This window comes from Notamacropus eugenii, chromosome Y (assembly GCF_028372415.1).
Source record: "Notamacropus eugenii isolate mMacEug1 chromosome Y, mMacEug1.pri_v2, whole genome shotgun sequence".
Classification (NCBI taxonomy): domain Eukaryota; kingdom Metazoa; phylum Chordata; class Mammalia; order Diprotodontia; family Macropodidae; genus Notamacropus; species Notamacropus eugenii.
In genome coordinates, this window is record NC_092880.1 from 1,512,338 (window position 1) to 1,536,290 (window position 23,953).

The 23,953-nt window shown below is 42.1% G+C and overlaps 1 protein-coding gene across 6 annotated transcripts in view; it reads left to right on the forward strand.

Annotated features, from left to right (window-relative positions):
* Positions 1–17,238: 17,238 nt before the first annotated feature.
* Positions 17,239–23,953, forward strand: part of LOC140516597 (E3 ubiquitin-protein ligase Mdm2-like) — a 29,307-nt gene continuing 22,592 nt past the window's right edge. Inside the window, exons 1-4 of one of the 6 annotated variants that reach the window (XM_072627569.1) lie at positions 17,239–17,371; positions 17,501–17,585; positions 19,543–19,617; positions 22,892–23,025. In XM_072627569.1, the coding sequence (XP_072483670.1) occupies positions 17,520–17,585; positions 19,543–19,617; positions 22,892–23,025 (275 nt within the window). In that variant the 5' untranslated portion in view covers positions 17,239–17,371; positions 17,501–17,519. Of the gene's footprint in view, positions 17,372–17,493; positions 17,586–19,542; positions 19,618–20,436; positions 20,551–22,891; positions 23,026–23,953 lie in introns of those variants that run through there. The other 5 variants (XM_072627570.1, XM_072627572.1, XM_072627575.1 and 2 more) reach the window with 5 other exon arrangements.

Sequence of the window (23,953 nt, forward strand, 5' to 3'; positions counted from 1 at the left end):
AAATTTTGTAACATGGGGACAATCTTGGACATGTTTCAGCAGCCTGGTATAAGAGCCATAGTGGAGCATTTCCAGTTGCCCCTAGATAATTGCTTTGTCAGGTCTTGTGTCTGTACACTAATTGATGGAGTGAATGGGGTGTTCAGGGAAGGCTAGTACTTCTGTTGTGAGGGCTTGCTGAGCCCTTGTCAGGGCTACTCATCCACCTTTGGTATCCACCTGTCACCCAAGTCTCACCTGTGGCTCCAAGAAGCTGGAGCATGTGCAGGTGGTCACTCCCCAAGTTAAACCATAAGGGTAACCAACAGGCCTCATCAGTGAATTAGGGGGATGTCTAAACCAAACATGTGAAGACTTCCTCCATCGGAATGGGCAGATGAGAACAATTTGTTCCAGCAGTCATGAAGGAGGTGAGGCAGGCTCTGTGGAGTGCTTAGAGCTTGGTCAGACATCAAAGATGCCATGGTCATCCACTGCACCCCAGATCATCACCAGTCATCTTGACTTTTGTCTTGTGACTGGACTTTGATGACTCAGGAAGACAGAATGAGGCTTTATGCAACTCTGCCTCTCTTAAATACAATTGAAGGGCAAGTCAAGACATCATTTGTGAGGTCGCTGGTCATCTTTGAAAACAAAAGAAAACAATACTAATTGGTAAGCACTTCTGAGACAGTCTAATGCAGCCCTCTCATTTTAGAGAGGTCAAGGGACTTGCCAGGGATCTCCTAGGTCTTCAGCAGAAAAAAACAGAATTTAACCCACATTCTCTGCCATCAAATGCAGGCTCTTATCACTGTGAGCGATATGCCTCTTCTTTTCCTTTAACACAAGCATCTGCAGCTGCCTAATTCACCCATTTCTGTTTGTCTGGTGCTTTTGTTTAGGTGGGATGCAAGATTACAACTACATCTGGGCCCAGTGTTTTGAAATTACGTTGGAGGTGTCATGCTGCAAATATCCACCAGAAGAAAATCTCCCAGACTTTTGGAATAAGAAGCGAGACTCACTAATCAGCTTCATGAAACAGGTTCATCTAGGTCCGTAAGATTTTCAAATGAATTCTTTGCTAACGCCAAGTATGACTTCTAGCAAAACCTGTGGGATAAGAATGCGAACTTACCAATTTCCTGGCTACATTATGGTTTTTCCTAGGAGGCATAACTAGAAGTGAAGAATTTTCTCTGCTAGAGAGGAATCCTTCCATATTTGGGAAGGTGCTATGTCAGCCAGTTGGGGTAAAAGACAGGACAAAAAGTGTTGATTTCCAGTGGGCCCCAAGTTCAAATATCAAGTCACTTGGAAACTGGCCTCAAGACAAGAACACCCTGTGTTAGTGAAAGGGATGACGTTCATTCAACAAATATTTATTACAAGAATCTGGCATATAAGACGCTCTAGGAGGCACTGGGGCTGCAAAGATAAAAGGTGACATTGTCCTTGTCCTCCATGAATTCACATCTCACATCCCACCGTATAAGTCAATGGTGACCTATCCTAGGTTACTTATTACCCATTATAGAAAAAAATTAACAAAAGCCCACCTGCATATGTGACTTCATAATTTGAACTTCATAAATTTCCATATTTCACTTTAGTTTCCCAGTACAACTCTTCTTGGCCCCATTTCACATCTGGGAAAGCTGATGCTAAGAGTTCAAATGACTTCCTTGAGGTTATAAGTGGTAAGTGGCAAAATGAGGTCTTTGAGGACCAAAACATTCCAGAGGGGTAACTGGACACCTGCTTGATGACCTTTTGTCCGTTTCTTTTCCAAGGTAGGAAGGGACCAACAGTGACTCCAGAATCTCCCCCTCCCCCCTAGAAATCCTGCCAAATGCATCCAAGCTAGTATCATGGGGCTCTACCTGGCCTGCTTCCGCAAAGTCCTTTGCCAGTATTTCCCACAGCTGCTGGTCAAATACAATGAACAAAAGAGCAATATATTAACTGGGATCATGTACAGTTCAGCACCCCAGCTGTCACTCAGTCTTCACTCATGTGGGCTTTGTAAAGCTCTTTGACTTTGTTAAATGTTGGTATCATCTGCTTCTATTTAGAACGTCCAGAAGAAAGATCAGAAATTGGCAAATGTTTTTCTGCTATAACGTCAAGTAAAGTGCAGGGAGGAAAGAAAGCGTTTGGGCTTTTGGTTTTGGTTTTTGCCAAGTTCTTGCCCTAATCCTCAACAAAAAGCCATCATTTTACATCATCCTTTTTTTGGTTTGTTTTAGAGAAGGTATCATTTCCATCTTCACTTAGGTTCTAGGGTTTTTGCCCATCATCCCATGTCTTTCTCCTTTGCTAAATTCTAAACCTTGATTGATCTCTGGTTACCAGTGCTGAGCCCCCAAACCTTAATCCCCTGGGTCTGTTAGGCTTCCTGGATTTGTACACGTTGTATATGCTCAAGTTCTTAATTACCCGCTTCCTTCTTCTGTCATTTCGGTCGTAACTGTATGTCTACTTTGGGCATCCATTTCCCTTCCTCCTTTACTTTCTGTCTGCCATAGGAATTGTACCACAAGAGTATATTTTCTAGGATATGTTCAGAAGGGGGTGTAGGGGGAAAGGACATAGAAGTTTAGAAAAAATTCACTAAAAGTAAATAAGAAATAGATATGAAAGAAAAAAATGACCCAAGTCTTAGGCAGATTGACCCCCTAAGCTTGTTTTCTAAGTTGAGTCATAAAATATAAGTATATTCAACAGGATATAAATATTTCTAAAAAAGGTTTCATTATAAAATATGTGATCTATCTTCCCTCAATTTCTCATGACCCTAAAATTTCATCCACCCTTCACATTCATCCTGAATCACTTCAGCCTGAAAATCCCCTCCTCTTCAGCCTCTAGCTTTCCTCATCTAATACCTTTCTCTCAAATTTTTTTCATCCGTGCCCCGTAACCCCTGTTACAAACAGAATTAGGCCAGCAAAACAAATTTACCATGTTGGACATGTTCAAAACAGTACGTCTTCATTCTGCATCCTGAGTCCACCTCTGTAAGGGGGTGGGTTATAGAAAAGGCAAATGATCTCTCTAGGCCTATGCCCTAAATCATTTGTCTTTTCTCTGATCCATAGCTTTCGCCAAGCAGCAGAGGATGGAGGAATCAAAAGATATGGGTTTCAATCCCAGCTCTTCCACTTACTTCCATTTGAGTCCTTGGACAAGTCGCTTTATTTCTCTGGGCCTCAGTCTCCTCATCTGTAAAACTGGGATAATAATCTCTCCCAGGATTGTAACAAGGGTAAAATGATGTAATATTTATAAAGTGTTCTTGCCAATTCTAAATGCTAGCTATTATTCAATGACAGGCCTGGGGCCTCCTGACTCTCAGGTCTGTGCTTTTCCCATGATGTTTGAGTTCTCTTCTGTAGCTAATTCTCATTTGCTCTGATTCAGGAGGTGTGTCCATATTGGCTCCCTTCAGGGACTATAGGGGTAAAGGAACCTGGGTCTCAGTCACAGAGTCTCTCTCTCTGGCATACCATAAAGAACCAAAGAAAGGCATTCTGGAGGGGAGAAGGGAAGCAAAGAGAAGGGCTTATGCATTGCATATCAAATAACTGATCCTACTCATAGAATGTAGAAGGGAGGTGTAGTTTATCCACACAGAATGTGATTGGCACAAAATTCAGCCCGTGGAGTCATTTCTTGCTTGGTTAGAAGACCAGCAGACTGTATACCCCATGCTGACCATTCCAGGACTTTAATGAATGAGAAAACACTGGCTTAGGAAATGATGGACAGGAGGACTTCAGAGAGGCCTGGAAGGACTTCTATGAACTGATGCTGAGTGAAATGAGAAGAACCAGGATTACATTGTACACAGTATCAGCCACAGTGTGTGAGGACTATTTCTGGTAGACCCAGCCCCTCACAGCAATACAAACATTCCCAAAGGACTACTGAGACAAAATGCCACCCACATCCAGAGCAAGAACTATGGAATCAGAACACAGAATGAAGCAGAACATTTCTGCTTTGTGTTGTTTTCGTTTGGTTTGTTTTCTCTCATGATTTCTTCCATTCATTTTAGCTCTTCTATGCAACATGACTAATGGGAAAATGTGCTTAATAAGGATGTATATGTAGAACCCACATAAGATTGCATGCCGTTTCAGGGAGGGGGAGAAAATATAAGACTTATGGAAGTGATTGCAGAAAACTGAAAACAAATAACTTAATGATTAAAAAGAAAAGGTTACACTAGTTTAGGAAAGAAAAGATCTACAGTCCCCTTGAGTCAAGTCAACCAAAGACTGAAGGTAATTTCAGAAAGATACAGTCACTACAGCATTTTCTTCTCTTTTGTCTTTCAGTGAGAACAAGGGAGCGCTTTTCACTCAGGTCTCATCCTTTTCTTCCAGCTTAGAAACAAATCTGCTTTGAAAAAAAACATGTGGTTTGAGTTTTATCCTTTAAGAATCCTGAATTGGGGTCTTTGCACGCTAACTGTAATTCTTTCATGGTGCCCCACGGTCAGGGTTGGAGGCGAAGGAACATGATTTCTCCTGGATTCTTGCCGGGGGAGGTTTCCAGCTGCAATTTTATTGCAGAAAACAAAATTAATTAATTAAATTAAATGACTGCATGGATTGGTGCAACAATTCTGCCCTCTTGTGCTTTCAGACTGATATTTCCCATTGCAACTGCAACCGCTTTCAAGGTTTCCTCGTGAGGCTTCGATTTCAGGGTCTTCCATGGAATGTCTTTTCTGCCCTTGTGACTTGAAGTCCATGGGAAATCTTGATTCCTGAACTTCCTGACAATGGGCATCTGTTCTAGTGCTCTTCAGCTCTGACCTCGACATTGAAGTGTCTGGTGACTTTGCCATCAATGACCCAATTTCATCATTTGACATGATGTATCTGAAGTGGTTGAGACTGCTATTACTTCAGACTAGACCCTACGTATAAAAACCTTGTTGTAGTGCTTTGAGCACTGGATGTTGGCAGCAGGAAACATGGGTTCGATCACTGACTACAGTTAAAGGTAGTTAGCTAGATGGTACAGTGGGTAGAGTGCTGGAATCATGAAGACCTAAGTTCAGATCCCACCTTAGACATTTATTAGGAAAGCCCCTTAACCTCATTCATCTGCAGTTTCTTTATCTGGATAATAATAGCATCTTACAGAGTTATGGTGAGGATGAGATAAATCGTGAGAATGATTCTGCAAACCTAAAGCATTATATGAATGTGAGAGATCATTATTACTAACTAGCTGCATGACCTTAGGCAAGTTCAGTGTCTGCTCCTCTTCTGAAAAATGGGGGCAGTAAGTCCTATTCTATCTAATCCATAGAGTTCACATGAGGGGGAAATGAGATAACACGTGAAACTGCTTCAAAATGACCAGAGGTCTCCAATACGGGAGAATACCACTCCATTATTGTGCCACTCTCAGGCGACATCAGATCTCCTATTGCATTTTCAAGGACTGAGCTTAGAGGGGAGCTTACACATAATTTCTTCTAACAGCTGCATTTTTCATAGAAAGAAGCTAAAGACCTAGAAAGAAGAGAACAGTTTGGCCAGTGTCACAGAGAGTTAGCCTTAGACAAGTATTAGAGCCAAATTCTAGAAGCTAAGCCTTCTTTGTAGATTCCAGTATCGTAGGCTTTAGAACATGGTGGAACCTTAGAATTTATCCAACCCATTCCCCTCACTTTATAAAGTCTTTGCTTCCTGGGGGCTCTGAGGCTTAGATTAGAATGGGAAATCCTTTCACCTATTGGGAAATCTCTTCTCTGGGCCCAGAAGAGGATTTTAGGGTAAAAGGTCATGAATTTAGAGCTTGAGGAACTTCAGATAATTTCTGGAGCTATTTGGCAGTCTTCAGTCATTTCTTAGAAATCTTAAATGGAAAACATACTGTGCCCTGATTTCCCATAAAGAAAAAACCCTGACGTTTCAAGTTGTGGTCCAGAACCACCCAGCAATCTAAAAGGCTGGACAATAAAAACCTGGGGGATGTTTTGTTCACCAATGGATACAGTCTAGCAAAAGAACTTTGTCCACCCCTGACTGCTTTGTTGTAAGAGAACAAAAGAGAAAAAGGCCACATAGTATCTATATCAACATTAAAGACCTGAGCCACACTGACCTAAGGCAAGACTACTTGTCTCTCGCACTTCTGATGTCTGCCCACCTTGTCATTTGTTGCTTGGCTAGAAGAAGATAAGCAGATGGTATAGCCATAGTATCCAGGGTGTTCATGAATGAAGCCAGGTCAGAAATGGCAAGCTGTGGAGTCAATGGCTAAAGCTTAGTATTTGGAGTCAGGGAGACTCAAGTTCAAAACTGATCTTAGATCCTTTCCAGCTCTCTAATCCTGGTAAAGTTACTTAACGTATCTGCCTCAGTTTCCTTATCTGTAAAATAAGAGCACCTACTTTTGAGAATTGTTGTGAAGACAAAAGGAGATATTTATTAGGCACTTTTGCAAACCTTAAAGTGTTGTATAAATGCTATTTATGATGGTGATGATAACTGCTATCTCATACCTCAACTTCCTTTACCTTCCATATTTTCCCATGCATACAGCAAGAAGGAAAGGACTGATATGTACACAAAACATTTACAGCAACTTTTTGTGGTAGCAAAGAATTGGAAACCGAGGGGATGTTCATCAAATGGGGAATGACTGAACAAGTTATGGCATATTATTAACGTGATGAAATACTATTGTGTTGTAAGAAAAGAAGGGAGATGGTTTCAGAAAAGCCTGGAAAGACTTAGATGAACTGACACTAAGTGAAGTGAGCAGAACCAGAATATATGTGTGTGTACGTGTGTGTGTGTGTATATATACACACATATATACATATATATATAAATGTGTGTGTATATATATTATTGTTATAAAATAACAACAATATTGTAAAAATAATCAGCCCTGAAAAACTTGGGAACTCTGATCAACAACATGATAAACCACAGTCCCAAAGGACTTATTAAGAAACATGCAATCTACTTTCAGATAGAAGTGATGGGCTGAGAGTAAAATGAAACATCTTTTCTTTCTCTTTCCCTCCCTAATGTGGAGACTGATACTGCATAGCTATACCTATTAGTAATGGGCTTTGTTTTTCTTCCTTTCTCAGTGGATATGAGTAGGCTATTTGGAACTGAAGATAAAATTGACTTTTTTAAAAATTTAAATTAGAGAGGTTGGACTCAATGGCTTATAAGGAATCTTCCCATCCTAGATCTAAGATCCTGAGATGGTATTAATCAAAAAGTATTTGAGTTGAAGAAATTTTTTAAAATACATTTATGAAGTAGTCTTTTGGTCCAAATTGTGAATTCGTTGATTACTCCTGGTGAGGAAACTCCCTCTACAACCACAGATGGGCAACTGTTCTCCAGTTAAACTCTTAAGAAAACTGCCTGCGCAGTTTTCAAAAGAAGAAATCAAAGCTATCAGTGGTCACATGGAAAAAAATGCTCTCCAATGCTATTGATCAGAGAAATGCAAATTAAAACAACACTAAGATACTCCTCACACTTCTCAGATTGGCTAACATCACAGACAAAGAAAACATCAAATGCTGAAGGTGATGCAGAAAAATCAGGACTCTAATGTGTCTGAAACCAGATTTAAGCAGGCAAAGATGAGTCTTCCTGACTCCAGGCTGGGCACACTCTTCACTATGCCACCCAACTGACCTAAAACACCAACAAAACTACTGTAACTTAAATAAGAAATGGAAAGAACGTCAACAACTGATCAAACAGCCAATCAAAATCCTGTTCAATGCCAATGCCGATAGTATTCAGTCATGAAGGAAACTGAAAACAGATATAAAAGAAAAGTCACGAATCAGATCAAGGAAGGAGCTGCGTGCTTCAAAATGCTATCCTCCTGGTGTGCAGTCTGACAGTGGGATTCGAGAGCAAAGTGGGGGTGTGGCTCTCATGCCTCCACTCTCATCATCTTGGATAAGGAAGTGATGTGAGGCAAAACTGTCATCTCCTCAGTAACTACTGCTCCAACTTTACAGCATATATGCTCAGTCTATACAGCTTTTGAACTGCCTGATATGACCTCCATTCCCACCTCCTGCCTTCTCCTTTGAGCAACCTCCATCTTCAATTCTCATGGTCTGTGGTTTACTCTCCATGAACATAATTTGAACCACTGGACTGCTTCATCCTTCCCCTAAAATTCTCCCCTCTGGCCTTTAACCATCCTACAGGTGTTGGCACCAGTTGGGTCTCGAGAGGGTCCTGAGTCAAAGACATTTCTGTGGTTTCCTACTCAAAGTTAATATTGTTGGGGGAGAGGGATTCTTCTACAAAATGTTATCTGATTATCTAAATAGCTTCCAATAAGAGTTTGGCAAGATATTTTAAATGAAAAAAAGTTTTATTCTCACAGGCTATAAACCTTTTTTGTGTGTGCATTTTAGGTATTAAAGGTCAAGTGTTTGATGTGAACAAAAATCCAATACCAAATGTAATAGTGGAGGCTAAGGGCAGGAACCATATATGCCCCTTCAGAACTAACAAATTTGGAGAATATTATCTTCTTCTTCTGCCTGGATCCTATACGATAAATGTAAGCATATAATTGATGTGGTTCAAATTTACTTTGAAAAGACAAGTCTTTCCCCCATACAAATTCATATCAGACAGGCTATGGGTGGAGGGATTGCTTGGCTCTAAAACAACAATCTCTGGAATCCAGTAACTGACTTGCTTCCTTCTTAGGGTTGAGACTTGTTTTGCTCATAGGGATGCAGTTTGGAGAAATGCAGTGATGGCAACTAAAAGTAAACTCTTAGGAAAGCCCAAGAATTAGAGCTGCCTAGGGCTAGAGGGAGGGGATAGTGATAAATTTGACACAGTACAACAAAGAACAATTTTTCTGAAAAATCTGAGATGGGAAAAGTCACATCACATATTGAGCAGCTGTTATTTTTATTGGTTGGTTAGCATTTTTTTTTGAAAGACAGACCATATTCCAAATATTTAGTGTTTAAGAAGTTTAGCACTGAAGGAATCTGAGGGGTAATCTATTCTAACAAATACTTGAGACCTTCCTTAATTTCTCTACAAAGTTCTCATCATCCAGTCTCTGATGGATGATCTCCAGTAATTGGGAACTCAGAGAATTTTAGTGTTGGAAAGGGATGTCCACAGCCTTCTGGTCCAATCCATACATGAAAGGCAGTCCCTGTGACATATTCAACAAGTGATTGTCTAGCCTTGGCTTGAAGACCTCTAAGTCTTTTTTCTCCAAAACCTCACCAGGTAGCTTCTTCTACTTTCAGACTAGAAGTAATTTTTTTCTTGTCTTAGATCTAGCCAAAATCTGCTTCTCTACAACTTCTACTCATTGGTCCTCATGGAAGATTAGTGTGGCAGTAGGATAAAGGATGGATTAGAAAAGGAAAAGAGGAAAGATCTACTAAGAAGATTTTTGCAATAGTCTAAGTTGGTGGCAGTGAGAGCCTGAACTAGGGGGATTTCATTGGGAATGCAGAGTAGGGCAAAGATTCAAGAGATATCACAGAGATGGGCTTGTTAACTAATAAAATGTAAGCAGTAAGGAAAATGACGATAATGCCTCTATGTTACCATAGACAATAGGGAGTCGAAAGGAGGAGTAAGTATATTGGGAAAGATGACAAGTGCCATTTTGGACATACTGAGTTTAAGGTACCAGTGGGACATTCCTTGGGAAACAGAGAACATTGAAGATGTTAGAGCTGGAGATAAAGACTGGGAAGTCACATAAATAGATGTTGTAGTTTTATTTTGGCAGTGACAGGGAAGAAACATGGGGTAATGGTAGGAGTAGAATAGTAAAGCAAAGTTTATTTGGAATTCAGAAGACTTGAGCATGATTGTCGGTGCATGAGAAGGGTGTGACAGAAAGATTCAGGAGAGGAATGTCTTGGTTCTCGAGCAAATCGGTTAGGGGCACAAGGGGAAGGTGGTTCGCTTTATTACAGACTGGAAGCTTTCTTTCTGTGGCCACAGGAAAGATTATGCTGAGAGGTTCTTAGGAGAAGAAATAATACGAGTTTCCTTCAGATAATCTCCTTCTCAGTGTGGAGTGTAGCTGGATAAAGAAGAGGAAAAAGAAAAGGTTTAAAACAATATCTATGGGGAAAAAGCTGGGGAGCAATGAAGGCCAAGATAGAAGAGTTATCAAATAGTTAGGAGGAAGGTATAGAAGGTGAAAGTTGATTTTCATTTTGTGGCATTTACCAGCAATACCCCTTGAAGTAGAGAAATCAGAAGTTTGAACCACTTAGGATTGATAATTTTCTGTTCAGGAATGGTTGAAGACTATGGAAAGTTCAAGTGATTCTAAGGTAGAAGCTAATAAAATGGTTTTTGGCTTTGTAAAGCCAAAGTGTGGTATAGGAATTAGGAGACTAAGTGAAGAATCCATGGTGAAGAATCCATAAGTAAAAGTGCAGATTAGGTTTTAGGAGAGTAGAAGAGACAGAAGAATTAAAAGGTCATGTCAGAGAGAGAAATTTCAAAGTTCAGGATCTTGGAGGTATTGCAATTTCAAGAGATGGTGAAGACTAGAGTGTAATAGTGTCAATGAAATGTGTTGGATAAAAAAAGGGTCTTTAGGCTGAGATATTGTGTGGTCAGATTGTTAGAAGGGTTGCCATTATGAACACTGACATCCCCTAGGATGATGGAAGAGAATGAAATGGAGAGAAAAACGGAAATCATGAACCCAGATCATTGAGAAGGTCGGGCAGTGGCCTGAAGGTCAAGAGATGACATCAGTAAGAATGGGGAGTTGGTTTTGAGTCATTTCAATCATGCCCAGCTCTTCGTGACTCCATTTGGGTTTTTCTTGGCAAAGATGGTGGAATGGTTTGCTAGTGGTTTCCTTCTCTAGATCATTTCACGGATGAGGAACTAAGGCAAATGGGATTAAGTGACTTGCCCAAGAACATAGGGATACTAAGTGTCTGAGGTCACATCTGAACTCAGATCTTCCTCACTCCAGACCCAGCACTCTATGTATTGTGCCATTTAATTGCCCTGTAACCAGTGTAATGCAGTGCACATTCAGCCCAATTGAAACCACAGACTTAGAGAGTTCATCCACCCCAGAGATCAAAATAGAACAGAATTCTGGTGTATTGTAAATGTGTCTTTATGGGCACTTACTTCCAGGCAGCTGTAATGTGAGGGTCAAATGAGACAATGGGTGTAAAGCATTTTGCTATAAAAATACCATTTGCTGGTGTAGTAGTAGTAGCAGTAGTAGTAGTAGTAGTAGTAGTAGTAGTAGTAGTAGTAGTAGTAGTAGTAGTAGCAGTAGTAGCAGTAGTAGCAGTAGTAGTAGTAGTAGTAGTAGTAGTAGTAGTAGTAGTAGTAGCAGTAGTAGTATGGGCAGCTAGGCAGTGCAGTGGATAGACCAGGAGTCAGGAGGACCTGAGTTCAAATCTCACCTCAGATACTTGAAACTCACTAGCTGTGTTGACCTTGGGCAAGTCACTTAATCCCAATTGCCTCATCCTGGGTCATCTCCAGTCATCCTGATGAATATCTGGTCACTGGATTCAGATGGCTCTGGAGGAGAAGTGAGGCTGGTGATCTGCACAGCCCTCCCTCACTCAGCACAAAGTCACGTCCAAGTCATGTCATCATTTCTCTGATGGCATGGTCTTCTTCAGCAACGAAGGATGAAACACACAGAAGTAGCAGTACTAGTACTACTAGTAGTAATAGTTTTGTTGTTATCCCAAACTCAGCTGGCCTCCAGTCTGATCATGACTTCATTCCCTCAGCCTTCTAGCACATTCCTATAGAGCTAAAGTAATACGTATGAAGCAATTCAAAGGTGTCCTGGCAAATGTTTAACAAATGGGTTCTGGGAGGGAGCAGTAGCCACACAATTCTAAATTTAATCTGCATTATTTACTTTTAGAGCATCTAGGTGGTAAATGGATAGAATGCAAGGCTGGAGTCAGGAGCATTCATCTTTGTTGTTCAGTTATACCCCATTTTGGGGTTTTTGTGACAAAGTTCATTTTATTGATGAGGAAACTGAGACAAACGGAGTTAAGTGACTTGCTCACAGTCATATAGCTATTAATTGTCTGAGGTCAGATTTGAACTCAGGAAGATTCCTGATTCCAAGCCCAGTGCTTTATAAATTGCACCACCTAGCTACCCATTACCTCTACTGTAAACTGTCAAAACCGTGCATTTGCTCTGATTTGAAGGGGGTAGGAGGTGGGGGAAAGGGGTCTTTGCCCCTTCAAGGGAGATCTTGTTCCTCCTTTTTCTGGTCAGAATATAGTGGACCTTCATGATGTACTGATTAGGGAAACAGTTGGGTATACTGGAAAAGAGGACCTGAGTTCAAATTCCAGCTCTGACATTCACCAGTTGTGGGAGTGACCTTGATCAAGTCATTTATGCTTGTTAACTCTCAATTTCTTCATATACAAAATGAGGGGATTGGACTACATGGTCTCAGATCCCTTCTGGTTCTAAATCTATGCTATGATGATCCTTAGGACTATGGCCTCCCTTGCTTAGAAGGGTTTTCTACTCCACTACCACCACCCCGTGTTTTCCCCCCAAAGTAGTAAAATGGTCCCTTCTGTGTACACTGGATTTCACTGTGGTATTTCCTTTTGGCTAGACACTCATACACCTGGGTGGAGTAAACCTAATGAATAACATGAATTGCTCTCTGTGGTACCAGAGACAACTTTAAATGTATAAACTTCCCTTGAGCGCAAGGACATGCCAACACCCCAAGGGATTCTGCATGACTTGTACCACATTATTTGCCCATTTAATAAACATTAAGCTTGTTGCCTTGGATTTTTCATTTCTTTGGATATTAAATATATGCAAACATTTTAATTATTAAACAGATTGTGAGTCCTCATTGTACATCAAAAAATTATTTGTACAGCCTTGTATGTAAGGAGGCACCCCCAGGTGATGAATTATTTATGCCCCATTGATCAGCCTGGCTTAAAACAAAGAGCCTGAAGTTACTATGAAACTTGGTAGGTGAAACCTTTAAGGTCAGAACTAAGGATTTTATTATGACGTGACTTTTAGCCAGATATATGGAGTGTGGTGTTCCATTCTGAGAACCACATTTTAGAAAGGACATTGAGAAACCGAATAATCCTTTAAATCAAGGTAAAATGGGGAAGAGCAGATCTCAAATCCGTGTTACTTAAGGATCAGTTGAAAGGACTCAAGGTGTTTACCCTGTAGAAGAGAAAACTTGGCAGGGGAAGGGACCCTGAAAACTATCTTCAGATATCTAAAGGATTGTCACCTGGAAAAAGGACTGCTTTTACTTTGCCCTGAGGGCAAAATTAGAAACAGGGGATACTAGATAGTTTTAGAGTTGATATTAGGAAAAAACAGAGAGAACTCCGCAAGAATTGGAATATGGAATTCAGGAGGTAATGTGTTTCCACTCATTGGAGGTGAACTGGATCACTTGTTGGGAGTGTTATAAGGCATTCTTGGTCAGATGTAAGTTATACTAAAGGATCTCCAAGATCTCTTCCAGCTGACATTCTAGGATTCCCTCCCTTGGGCTCTCATACTCCATTTACCATGGATTACATACATACAGCATTTTTCAGTATGAGAATCTCATGGCCAGCTTTTTTCCTATTTTTTCCTCTTAAAAAAAATGTGCTGCTTCTCTCTTTTCTTTGCAGAGGTTGAGGACTGATAAAAGTATGAAATCGTGTATATTATCAGAGGCAGTTCTTCTGTGGGTTAACCTTTGGTTTTGCTAAACTGCTTTTTTTCCTGTCTTTTTTTTTTTCAGTCTGTTACAAGCCATTGTTTGTTAGATAAGGAAGGGATAAATCTAGAAATGATCAACAAAAAGAAAATGTTTAGATAAATAAATGAAGAAGGAAAGAAAGAATGGCAGTCAGTCTGGCAGAGACAACAATAGGGACCTTATCTGTTACAGAGCCCAAAAGAGCAGAATGAGACCCATACAAGTGCAGGGGGGTGGAGATCTGATTCTCACCCTCCTCCCTTTGTCTTTTCATCATTGTCACTGGCTGAATGCACTTGTCAATCAACCAAGAGTTCTGATTCCCTCCCCCGCTTTTGACCAATCACTGATTGAATGAGCTATCAATCAGCAATAGTACAGCTAAGGACCATTTCAATTGGTTGTCATTTCACTCTGCCTGATCTGAGGTGATCGCTGGTTCAGCCAGCTAGTGACAGGGCTCCAGGCTAAGAGTCCTCCTTTATTCCCTCTGCTAATTCAACAAGGACCACCCTCTTGATTACGGGGTGGTGTATTTTGTTGATTCTAGAGATTGCTGCCTAGTATCTCCCCCATGAAGCTGGAGGAAGGAACAATTCTGGGATGCCAGAGTCAGTACCCCCACGTGCCAGGATGGGTGACACCCCTGACTGACAACCTACAGAGACAAAACTCAAACTTTGATTCCACTATCCCAAGATAGACAGAGGGCCCTATTTCAAGTTCTTTTGGAAGGCATTCAAGCTTAAATTAACTCTGGAGGGAAAATAAATTGCTAGGGAGCTGACTTTGTCTGTTTATTTTGTTTACAAATATTGCGACATTTCCTGGGAGGGAGCCAGGAACACGTTTCCTTTGGTGCAAATTTTGCCTTCACTGAGGACTCTTGGTCACCCAGAAGAAGACCAGAGTAGAATGATAATTTTGCTTTCTACTTCTCAGCTGCATGCCTGACCTTTTTTTTTTTTTTCATTTTATAGTTCTTGGCTACATCTTTATCAGCCTTGATTCTGTTGACCTAAAAACTTAAAAAGAAAGGCAACAGGCTGAATGCATATGTGTGGGATTGCTCAGGTGCCTACATAAATCAATTACTCAGAGGCCTCTCAAAGTGATGACAGAAAAGTGATTTATTCGATTCTCGAGAAGCGGGGCTCACCTGTAGGAGTAGGAAAGCCGAAGACAAAAATCAGGACAGTGATTTATAAACCCTAACGCAAGTCCCTCCTCCCCCCACTGACCATTATCCTCATTAGCTGAGGATATGGTCTTACATTCTAGACACGAAATCTAACCAATCCCTTTGAATTGAAGACATCGAGGAATTACGCAAGTTTTGTCCAATCATTGAGACCCCAGTACACCACACAGTTTTATACCTTATATGGAACTATTCTATTCCAAAAACACTGCAGCCCCGAGCCTCCAGGCCCCACCTCACCCTTGGGAGAAAGCCACAATCTGAGGAGTCTTCACCAAGTCTATCCCACTCAATGCCAATAGAAGGGACTCCTCCCTAACTCCCTAGTGGATTTTGGAGGGCATTCTTCCAGAAGAAAAGAGAATATTATTCCTTTCTTCCCCTATGGCTACGGTGCTAAAATGTCTGACCAAAGTCTATTCAATCAGCATTCCTGGAGTGCCTGTTTTGTACCAACTTCTGAGGACACACAAAAAGAAGTAAGACACGAACCTTGCCTCACGGAGTGTGCATGTTCAGAATTATGCCATAACGCAGAATACGCCCTAACAGAAGGACAAAGTCTTCCCTACGGTAGCTTAGAGAAGGGAGGGATTACTTCGGGCTCAGGGAATTCGGGAAGGTGTCTCACCCAGCCTTTTCCCTTGGTGCTGTTTTGTTACGGGTTGGTTTTTTCCATGTTCACTCCACCAGGCTCTTGTTGGGGAGGGCAGGGAGAAGTCTCTCTCAGTGAGAGTGGCTGTTTGGTCGGGTCAGCCATCACACATTTATTAAGCACCTCTTGTATACCGGCGTCTAGGCTAAGCACCGCAGACACAAAGAAAGGAAAATAAAAGCTCCTGTCCTCAAGAAGCTCACCCTCCCATGGGGGAACAACTACGCTCCAAGAGCTAGGTACAAGCACGATGGAGACGGGATCAATTGGGGATCCCAGGGGCGCAGGGGGCCCCCCAAGTCCTCCACCACAGTCTCTGGGACCGAGCTCACACAGGTCTGAGAACCACGCCAGTAAACGCGGACGGACGCTGAGGCGGAAGGGTTACGCCTAGGTGTTGAGTCGCGACAGGCATCGTGAGAGGCGCCCCAGGTATCGTGACAGTCGCGATAGGAGGCCCGGCCAACCTTAATTTTGCCATCTCCAGGAGCTCGTTAAACTGTAGAAGCCCGAAAAGGTTTTGATTTCTGTACCTTTTAAAATAGCGTGCTAGTATTTTTTTTTGGTAAAAAGCTGACTGAAGAAGCCCATTTTGAGGGCCGCTCCTCACTTTATGACTAAATAAAGCTTCGGTCAGGAAACTGGGAACACTTTGGGGAACTCTGGAGTTTGCTCTCCGCTGTTTAAAAAATCGTTCTTACTGAAGGTCATGTTGTTTTTAATTCTTCACAAGCCGGAGCTGTTTGTTGCCCTGGCGCCCTACTGACGAGGTGAAGCAGCGTCAATAAAAACACGTGAAGGGCGAAAAGAAAGCTCGAGTGAGATTGGATCGGCTTCGAACGGCAGCCGCTGCGCAGGCGCGTAGAACGCTCGGCGGCGCGCGCAGAGGCCCGGATGGACCGCCGCGCTGGAGAAGGTAGCTTCGGGTTGAGGGAGGTGTGCGCACGCGCAGATATCCCTGCGGCTTCCGGCGCGGGCCCTTGGAGGGGGAGGGGTGCGTGCTCGCTCCCGAGGCCCGGCTGCGCACCCGAAGACCCCATGCGGTTTTCGGCGCGGGCCCGCTCTGGGCTTCCCTCGGGGGCCTTAGCGCGCCGAGGGCCTTCTCCCCTCCCCCCAGAGCCCGGCCAGGGTCCGCGAAGCGGGGTCTGGAGTCCGAAACCGCCCTTCCAGGGCGGTAGGGCCCCGTTCCGCCGGGGGCGCGGGCCGTGGCCAGCACGGCCAGAAGCGCCCCTCAGCTCTGGAGCCGGAGGTGAGGCCGGAGCCGCGGGGGGCCTCGCCTGGCCTGGGGGTCGAGGGGCGCCCTCCCGGCGGACCCTCTTTTCTGGGGCTCCGCCACGTCTCCCTCGGACCAGGAGGGAGGGGGGCGAACGAAGGGGCGGGTCGGCGGCCACCGGCGGGAAAGGGAAAGGAAGAAGCGGACGGTGTTGAGGAGGGGGTCTTCGCATCCGGGGACAAAGGTAGCCGGAAGTCGGGGCCGGCGGGCCCCCGTGGGGGTGGGGGGCAGAGCAGGCGAACCGGGGCCGGTTCTTCGGCAAGTCGTCGGGCGAGGTCGGGGCCAGCCCGCGGCTTGACCGAGCTTTTCCTCTTCGGGGTGGTCATGTTCGGCCCCGTCAGGCGGCGGCCGTGCTGGGGAGCTAAGGCCCGACTTGGCCGCGGGCCGCGGGTATGGAAGCCGCCACCTGCCGGCCTCTGGGTTTCAGGAGCTGTCCTCCGGCGGACCTCGGCGAGCTCTTCCCGTGCTGACCCAGGTGAGGGGCGCGGGCTTCTCTGATCGGGTCTCTCGCTTCTTCTCACGCCTCGTCCACTTTGGGGCCTCGGGTGCCATGGCGTCGGTTTTCTCACGCTTGTGTCGTCTGTGCTTCTTTTCCCGATTTTAGGCAAGTGTGCAATACCAGAATGTCTTCCGATGCAGACGGTGCCTTAAGCACCTCACACATGCCAGCTTCGGAACAAGAGACCCTGGTTAGTCTGCTTGTCCCCAGCGCTCTGCCTCCCTGCGCCCCGTCATCCGTGGGGGTTTCAGCTACAAGTGACGAAGCCCCGCTTTCCTAGGGTTTTCCTCTTGTAAAGTGGACCCCGATCCGATTGTCCCCCTCAGGCCGAAAAGAGAAGTTCCAATCCGACCGTGTAGGCTTGTTCCTAACGGGAGCATTAGCAGAGTGAGGTTCCCCCCCCCTAAATCTAGCGAAGGCGCTGAAAGTTAGGCTTTAAGTCTTATTCTTTCTCTTTCTGTCCTGTTCTGAGCTGTCCTGAGAAGTCTTGAAGTTTTCAGGTTAGGATGACTGGTCAAGATGTGGTTTATGGAGTCTTTAGAGGGAAATTAAGGACCTTTGGGAGCACTTTTTCTTTCTAAGTTTACATTTTGAATAAGAGAAGTCTTTGTCTCCTCCTTACCTGAGAAGTCGGTCCTTGAACCTAGGGTACAGGGCCTCTTGCACGTAGTAGACACGAGCTAAAATGCTAACTGGCCGCCTGGCATAAAAAGAGTTGATAGGAAATTTCAGAGGTTTATGATTCTATCATTATTATTACGTGCTTTGTTTCTGGTAAAAAAAAAAAAAGGTATTATAGATATCTTTTTACGAAAGTTTGTACTTACTCTGTTTTTATATTTTATTTTAAAGTTGATTTTTTCGGAATGAACATTTGCCTTTTAGTTGAACATGGAATAGCTATTTCCATAAGTACAGGTTTTTCGGGTTGCATCTCAAGCTGTTACCTCATCGTAGCTGCATAAATTGAGCAGTGTAATTGTTAGTATTTGAGTGGAAAAACCCCAGAAGCTCTCTGTTTAGAAGAGTGTACCTTTGTTTAATCGTGAACCAAAGGGTTGGTAAGAATTAGAACAACTTTTTTTTTTTTTTAAATTAGAACTACTTTCTGGTGAAGTATGAAGTATATTTCTTCAACAGACGTGGAGTACGTTCTGTTTGCAAGAGTCTTAGGTGCTGTAGGGGATACAAAATAGAAAAGAGAAGGTCTCAGCCCTCATAATTCACAATCTAGTAGACATTGATATGCTGAATGTTTGAGATAGGGAGTCCTGAAAAAGTAATTTCAGGCCTTGAAGAACCACGTGAAAGTTATGTTTTGGGGGTTATTACATTAGGTTAAACTAAATCCACAAGGCTGTTTTTTTGGCTAAGTTTTTGACTTGGCAGTGGCAGGAGTTTAAGTCACACCCTTATGGAATAGTTTACATAGACTGATATCTCTGTAGCTGGAAAGGACCTTATAGGTCATCTAGTCTAACGTTTTCATTTTGCAGAGGAAGAAACTGAGTCACGGAAGTTGTGACATGCCCAAGGTCTAAGCTGATAGCAACTTGTAAAGCAGGGACTTGAGCTTAAGTCCTGTATTTCCCAGGTTTGGTCCTCTATGAAATCAAGTGCCCAGGCCCTAAGGAAGCATTGTAGCATAATGGAAAGAGCATTGATCTGGAGGAGAAGAGCTAGGTTCTAGCTCCAACTCGTACAGGCTCATAACTATGAGGACTGATTGCTTTACTTCTCTGGACCTCCTTTTCCTCATCTGTAAAATTAAGAGGATTGTTTTGTAAGATCTTAGGATTCTGGATGCTGTGATTCTTTCATTCCTGCCTATTTTAGACTTCCATGACAGTCCACGATGTGGCTTGATCAAACTTAAATGTAGGTAATCTATAGTCTTGGGTAGATGGTAGATTAAGGACTGATAGGGACCTTAGAGGCCATCTAGTCCCTACTCCCTCATTTTACAGATGAAGAAGCTGAGACCCAGAAAGAGGTTTTGAACCTGAGCCCTATGATTCCAAATCTAGCACTGCCACACCACACTTTATGATTTCATGTATTTGATTATTTTACGTGGTTACATACTAAGAAACTCTTGGTTGTAGAAAGATTTTCCAAGTGTTATAGATGATGTTTGTACTTTATAGGTTAGACCAAAACCATTGCTCTTGAAGTTGTTGAAGTTTGCTGGTGCACAGAAAGAAACATTCACATTGAAGGAGGTAAGGTATATTCAGAAATTATGAAAGAAGTACATTGTATTTTGAGATGAAATACAATTAAATTTTTTTTGTTCAGCATAATATAACTTACAGTCATGGTGAAATAGTTACATTGTGGAGGAATTTGTTCAGCTGCTAGGGAGATGAGATAGTAGAAGGAATTTGACTCTTTTTGTAGGTGCGTAACACTACTTTAATATACTGATGCTACTACTCAGTGGAAAATACTAGCATCAGGTTTCAAGTGGAAGAGACAGGGAGGTCACAGAGAAGATAATGTATGTACTTGGAGTACTATTGAGCTAGCTTACCTATAGGCACTTTGTATAATGTGAACTATGTTTTAACTCATGATTTATCCTTTATAAATAAAATAGAAAGCATTATATTGGAAGCATTTCAACTCTGCCTACAGTGGTATCATATGCAAAGTTGTGGCCTTACTTCTTCCCAAATCCTCCTCTGCTCTAGAATTCTTTCCCTTTTCCTAAGTCAGCATTTTTATTCTCATCGTAATTTGGCACTAATGTGATCATTACACTATTCTCCTTCCCAGAGTAATTTAATTTAAAAAAAAAAGATCTTTTTAGTCCAAAAGGATGTCTTTTGGGATGTTGATGGGTAGAAGAGAGGCCTTTCCTTTTACTCTATGCCTATTATAGGTTTCACTATTCTCTGACAAAGAGAAAGGATGATCATATCAGTTGGTTGAGCATGGGTTAGGGTGCTTCTTTTCCTTCAAGGCCAGTTTTGAAGTGAAGCGTTGCTTCTTAGCTTTTGTTCTCTAGGAAGAGGAAAGAAGAGGGTAGAAACTTAGAATATTTTTACCATTTTTACCTCCCCAACTAGGGGAATCGTTCAGCAGTGTGTACTTCCAGCCTGCGTGCTTCTTTTTAAGCTTCAAGTCAAATGGTATTGTTCGGGACCAATAATGTGAGTTTTACTTTTTTTTTCCCATTTCATATTCTGCCTCCAAGGGAATTTTAGTTTTCAATTCATTGCACATTTCTTAAACATGCAAAGTTTTGAGGTTTCAGAGACAGTGAAAATAATCCTTGATGTTGAAGAAAGAGCTTTCTTTTGAGAGATTGGAAATACCCTATTTAATTAACTACTTGCAAAAGTAATTAGGAAAAGTGGAAAGGCTTTCAGAAAGAGGTGGCACTTAGGATGTACCTGGAAGGAGTCTAAGGCTTCTGGGCTTTAGCTAAGTTTAGAGAACCAGAATTAGACCAGTTTAACTGGAAGAGAGATGGGGAAGTAGGAACTGGAAAGGGTTTTGATTCCCAGGTTTGAGGAGTTCATCTACCTGGAGCATTTAGCACAGGAATGATATGGCTAGACTTTTGCTGGAAGATTATTTTGGCAGTTACCTGGAGGGTGGTTTGGAAAGGGGAGAAATTGGAATAAAGGAAACCATTTAGGAAGTTACTGGAATAGTCCAGGTAATAGGTGATAAGGGTCTGAAATAAGGTGCTGACTATGTGTGTCTGAAAGAAGGGAATGACATAAGAGACTTTATGGAGGTAGAATTGACAAAACTTGACAACTGATTGGATGTGGAAAGTGATGAGAATCAAAGATATCTAAGATTGTGAATCTGGCTGACTGTAAGGAGGATGGAGCTCTCAACGGAAAGAGAAATTTGGATGAAGGACAGATTGGAGAGAAAAGATGAGTTTCTCTTCTGTATGTTTGGACATCATTCAGTTGGAAATGTTGTATGGAATCCAAGAGACTATTTCTGATGATGTTGATTTTGTAGTCATCTGCACAGAGATAACTGAATCCATGGGAGATTATGAGATGACTGAAAGAGGTCAAAGGGAGAAGAGAGGAGCACTCAGGACAGAATTTCGGGGACTTTATCATGTTAGTGGGTGATGATCCTGCAAAGAAAATTGAGGAAGATTATTTAGACTGGCAGGAGAACCGTAAAAGAGCAGGAACAGAAGGACAGAGAGGAGATTACATAAGAGGAGGGGGCATCAGCAGCTGTAAGTAAAAAACATGGAGGGAAGAAATGTAGCTGGGCTAGTGAGACTGTGGATCATAGGGTGTTTATTCACAGCTATAGCCTTGCAGGTGGAGAGGGAGAGCTCATACTTAGGAATTTAAGTAATTGTGGGAATCCAGGAAAGCAGTGAATTCTTTAGACATGTCTGTCCTGTGGTAACTGGAGTGAGAAGATAGGGACGTTAGAAGTCCGTGGTCAAGTTTTTAGTTTAGCCATCTTTGTCAGAACAAAATTCAATTCTCAGAACATGAATGTTTTGATGACTCATGAGAATATCAGTTTTTGTACTCTTAAGGCTCCCTTGGATGTGGGTAGAGTTTAACTTGCCCTCTCTCTGGGATCTCCTGGGGTTGTTCTCTGTTGTTGTTAGTGAGCAGATGATTTGTCTCGTGGTAATGTGTTCGTAGGCTCTCGAGCTTTGTGATTGCAAAGGAACAGAAACTGACTACCACAGGAGAAAGATGCTAAGTCATCGTAGTTTAGAAAGCTCTTGTAATTTAGTTACTTTTGATGGCGGTATCACAGACATGAATCCAGAAGATCTATCAGCTTTAACTACACATCATTCTGGAACAGTTCTCTGAAAAACACGTTTTTATAGAAAGATTAAAATCTCACCACTCTTAACCTTGTCAGACCTTACTTAGTGAATTGGATTCTTAGTAATTTTTGAAGAAGGATGGTGATAAGCTTGAGAGTATGCAGGAGGAGGGCAGTCAGGAAGAAGAGTTTTGAGTCCATGACTGCTGAGGTTTGGTGGAAAGAAGTGGATGTGTTTATCCAGAAGAAGCCACCTGAGGGATGTGACAGTGAAGTTCAAGCACTGTCACGTGGAGGAGGCACAGTCCTTAGTTTCATTGGACCACCCAGGGCAGAACCAGGGACCGGCGGGCGGGGCGGGGGGAATTGCAAAGAGGCAAACTTAAGCTTTAAGAAAAAGTTTCTAACTGATCTCCCAGGGTGGAATGAGAGGTGGCAGACTCCCACTCCTAGGAGGTCTTCAGGCAGAGACTGAATGACTGCTTGTTGGGTATGTTACAGTTGGGATTCCTTTTGTCTCTAACTTGGACTAGAGAGCTGCCCTATTGCTCCCACTTCTCAAATTCTGTGTTAGGTGGCATCAAACCTATTCCTGAGAACTTCCTGGTAGATATGGTACAGAGGTTGATACTAATACTTTATAGCCTGTTTGCTATATACATATTTCAGATTGTGGCATTGATTTCTCTCTAGTCATAGATTTCATTTCTGTTTCAGGTTTTATTCTACCTTGGCCAGTATATTATGTCAAAACAATTATATGATAAAAAGCAACAGCACATTGTCTATTGTTCAGATGACCTTCTTGGAGATCTGTTTGGGGTACCAAGCTTTTCTGTGAAAGAGCATAGGTAAGCTGTTTCTGTTGACTTCGTTTAGAAATCCCGTTATGACTTCAGGTTTGTTTCTTTTTTTAACCTGTAGGATCATCTTTGTTTAGTGAAAGATTTTCTATAATTATATGTCATGCTAAACGTCATGAGATAGTCTTAGAAACTTGTATTCTTATGAAAACTCTTGAAATTTAATTCTTCAGCTCTGCATTTTTGTTTTCTCCAAATGCATTATCCCGTCTGTACCATAACAGGTTACTGATCACTAAGTCTGTAAATAGCTTTTGAAAATGCCTATTTCCCGTTTTGACATGCTGCTGTGAAACTTTTGTTTTGACATCTAAATGTAACTTAGAGCCAGTGTTTTCTTGTAGAGTTGAAATTCATTACCTTGTTTGTACATGATTTCTGATATATTCATGTTAGGTAATGTTTGATGCTGTAGCTGCTGTTGTGTACAGTTCAATTTTTAAGTGATTTCTGACCAGAAGTTTCATATATAGAAGGAGATTGAACATTCAAGAAAATTACTGATTAGGAAAATGGAAGTAAATAGAAACATTTTAGCAGGCAACTAGCTGGTAATGCTAATTTTCCTTCTCTTTTGGGAACTAGAAAATATGTAATAATGACATGCATGGTAGTCACCAACTGTTCTTTACATGTGCCTAGTTACTAAAGTGATCCTTGGTTCCTCTGTAGATGTTAAACTAATAAAACAAGAACATCAAGTGATTAGCCTAATGTGAATGATAAAATAGAAATGAATACAATTCCTTTGTAGGTTGGATTCTTCTCTGTGAGAAAGATTATGTTTTTTTCCTTGTTTTGACAAATCGAGAAGAAATAGTACTAAGAAGGATATAGTTCTCTAAATCCTTAGGACTCATAAAATTGTCTTCTTTGTTGGCTTACTTTAGTACTAATTAAGAGAGGTCAGTTCTTT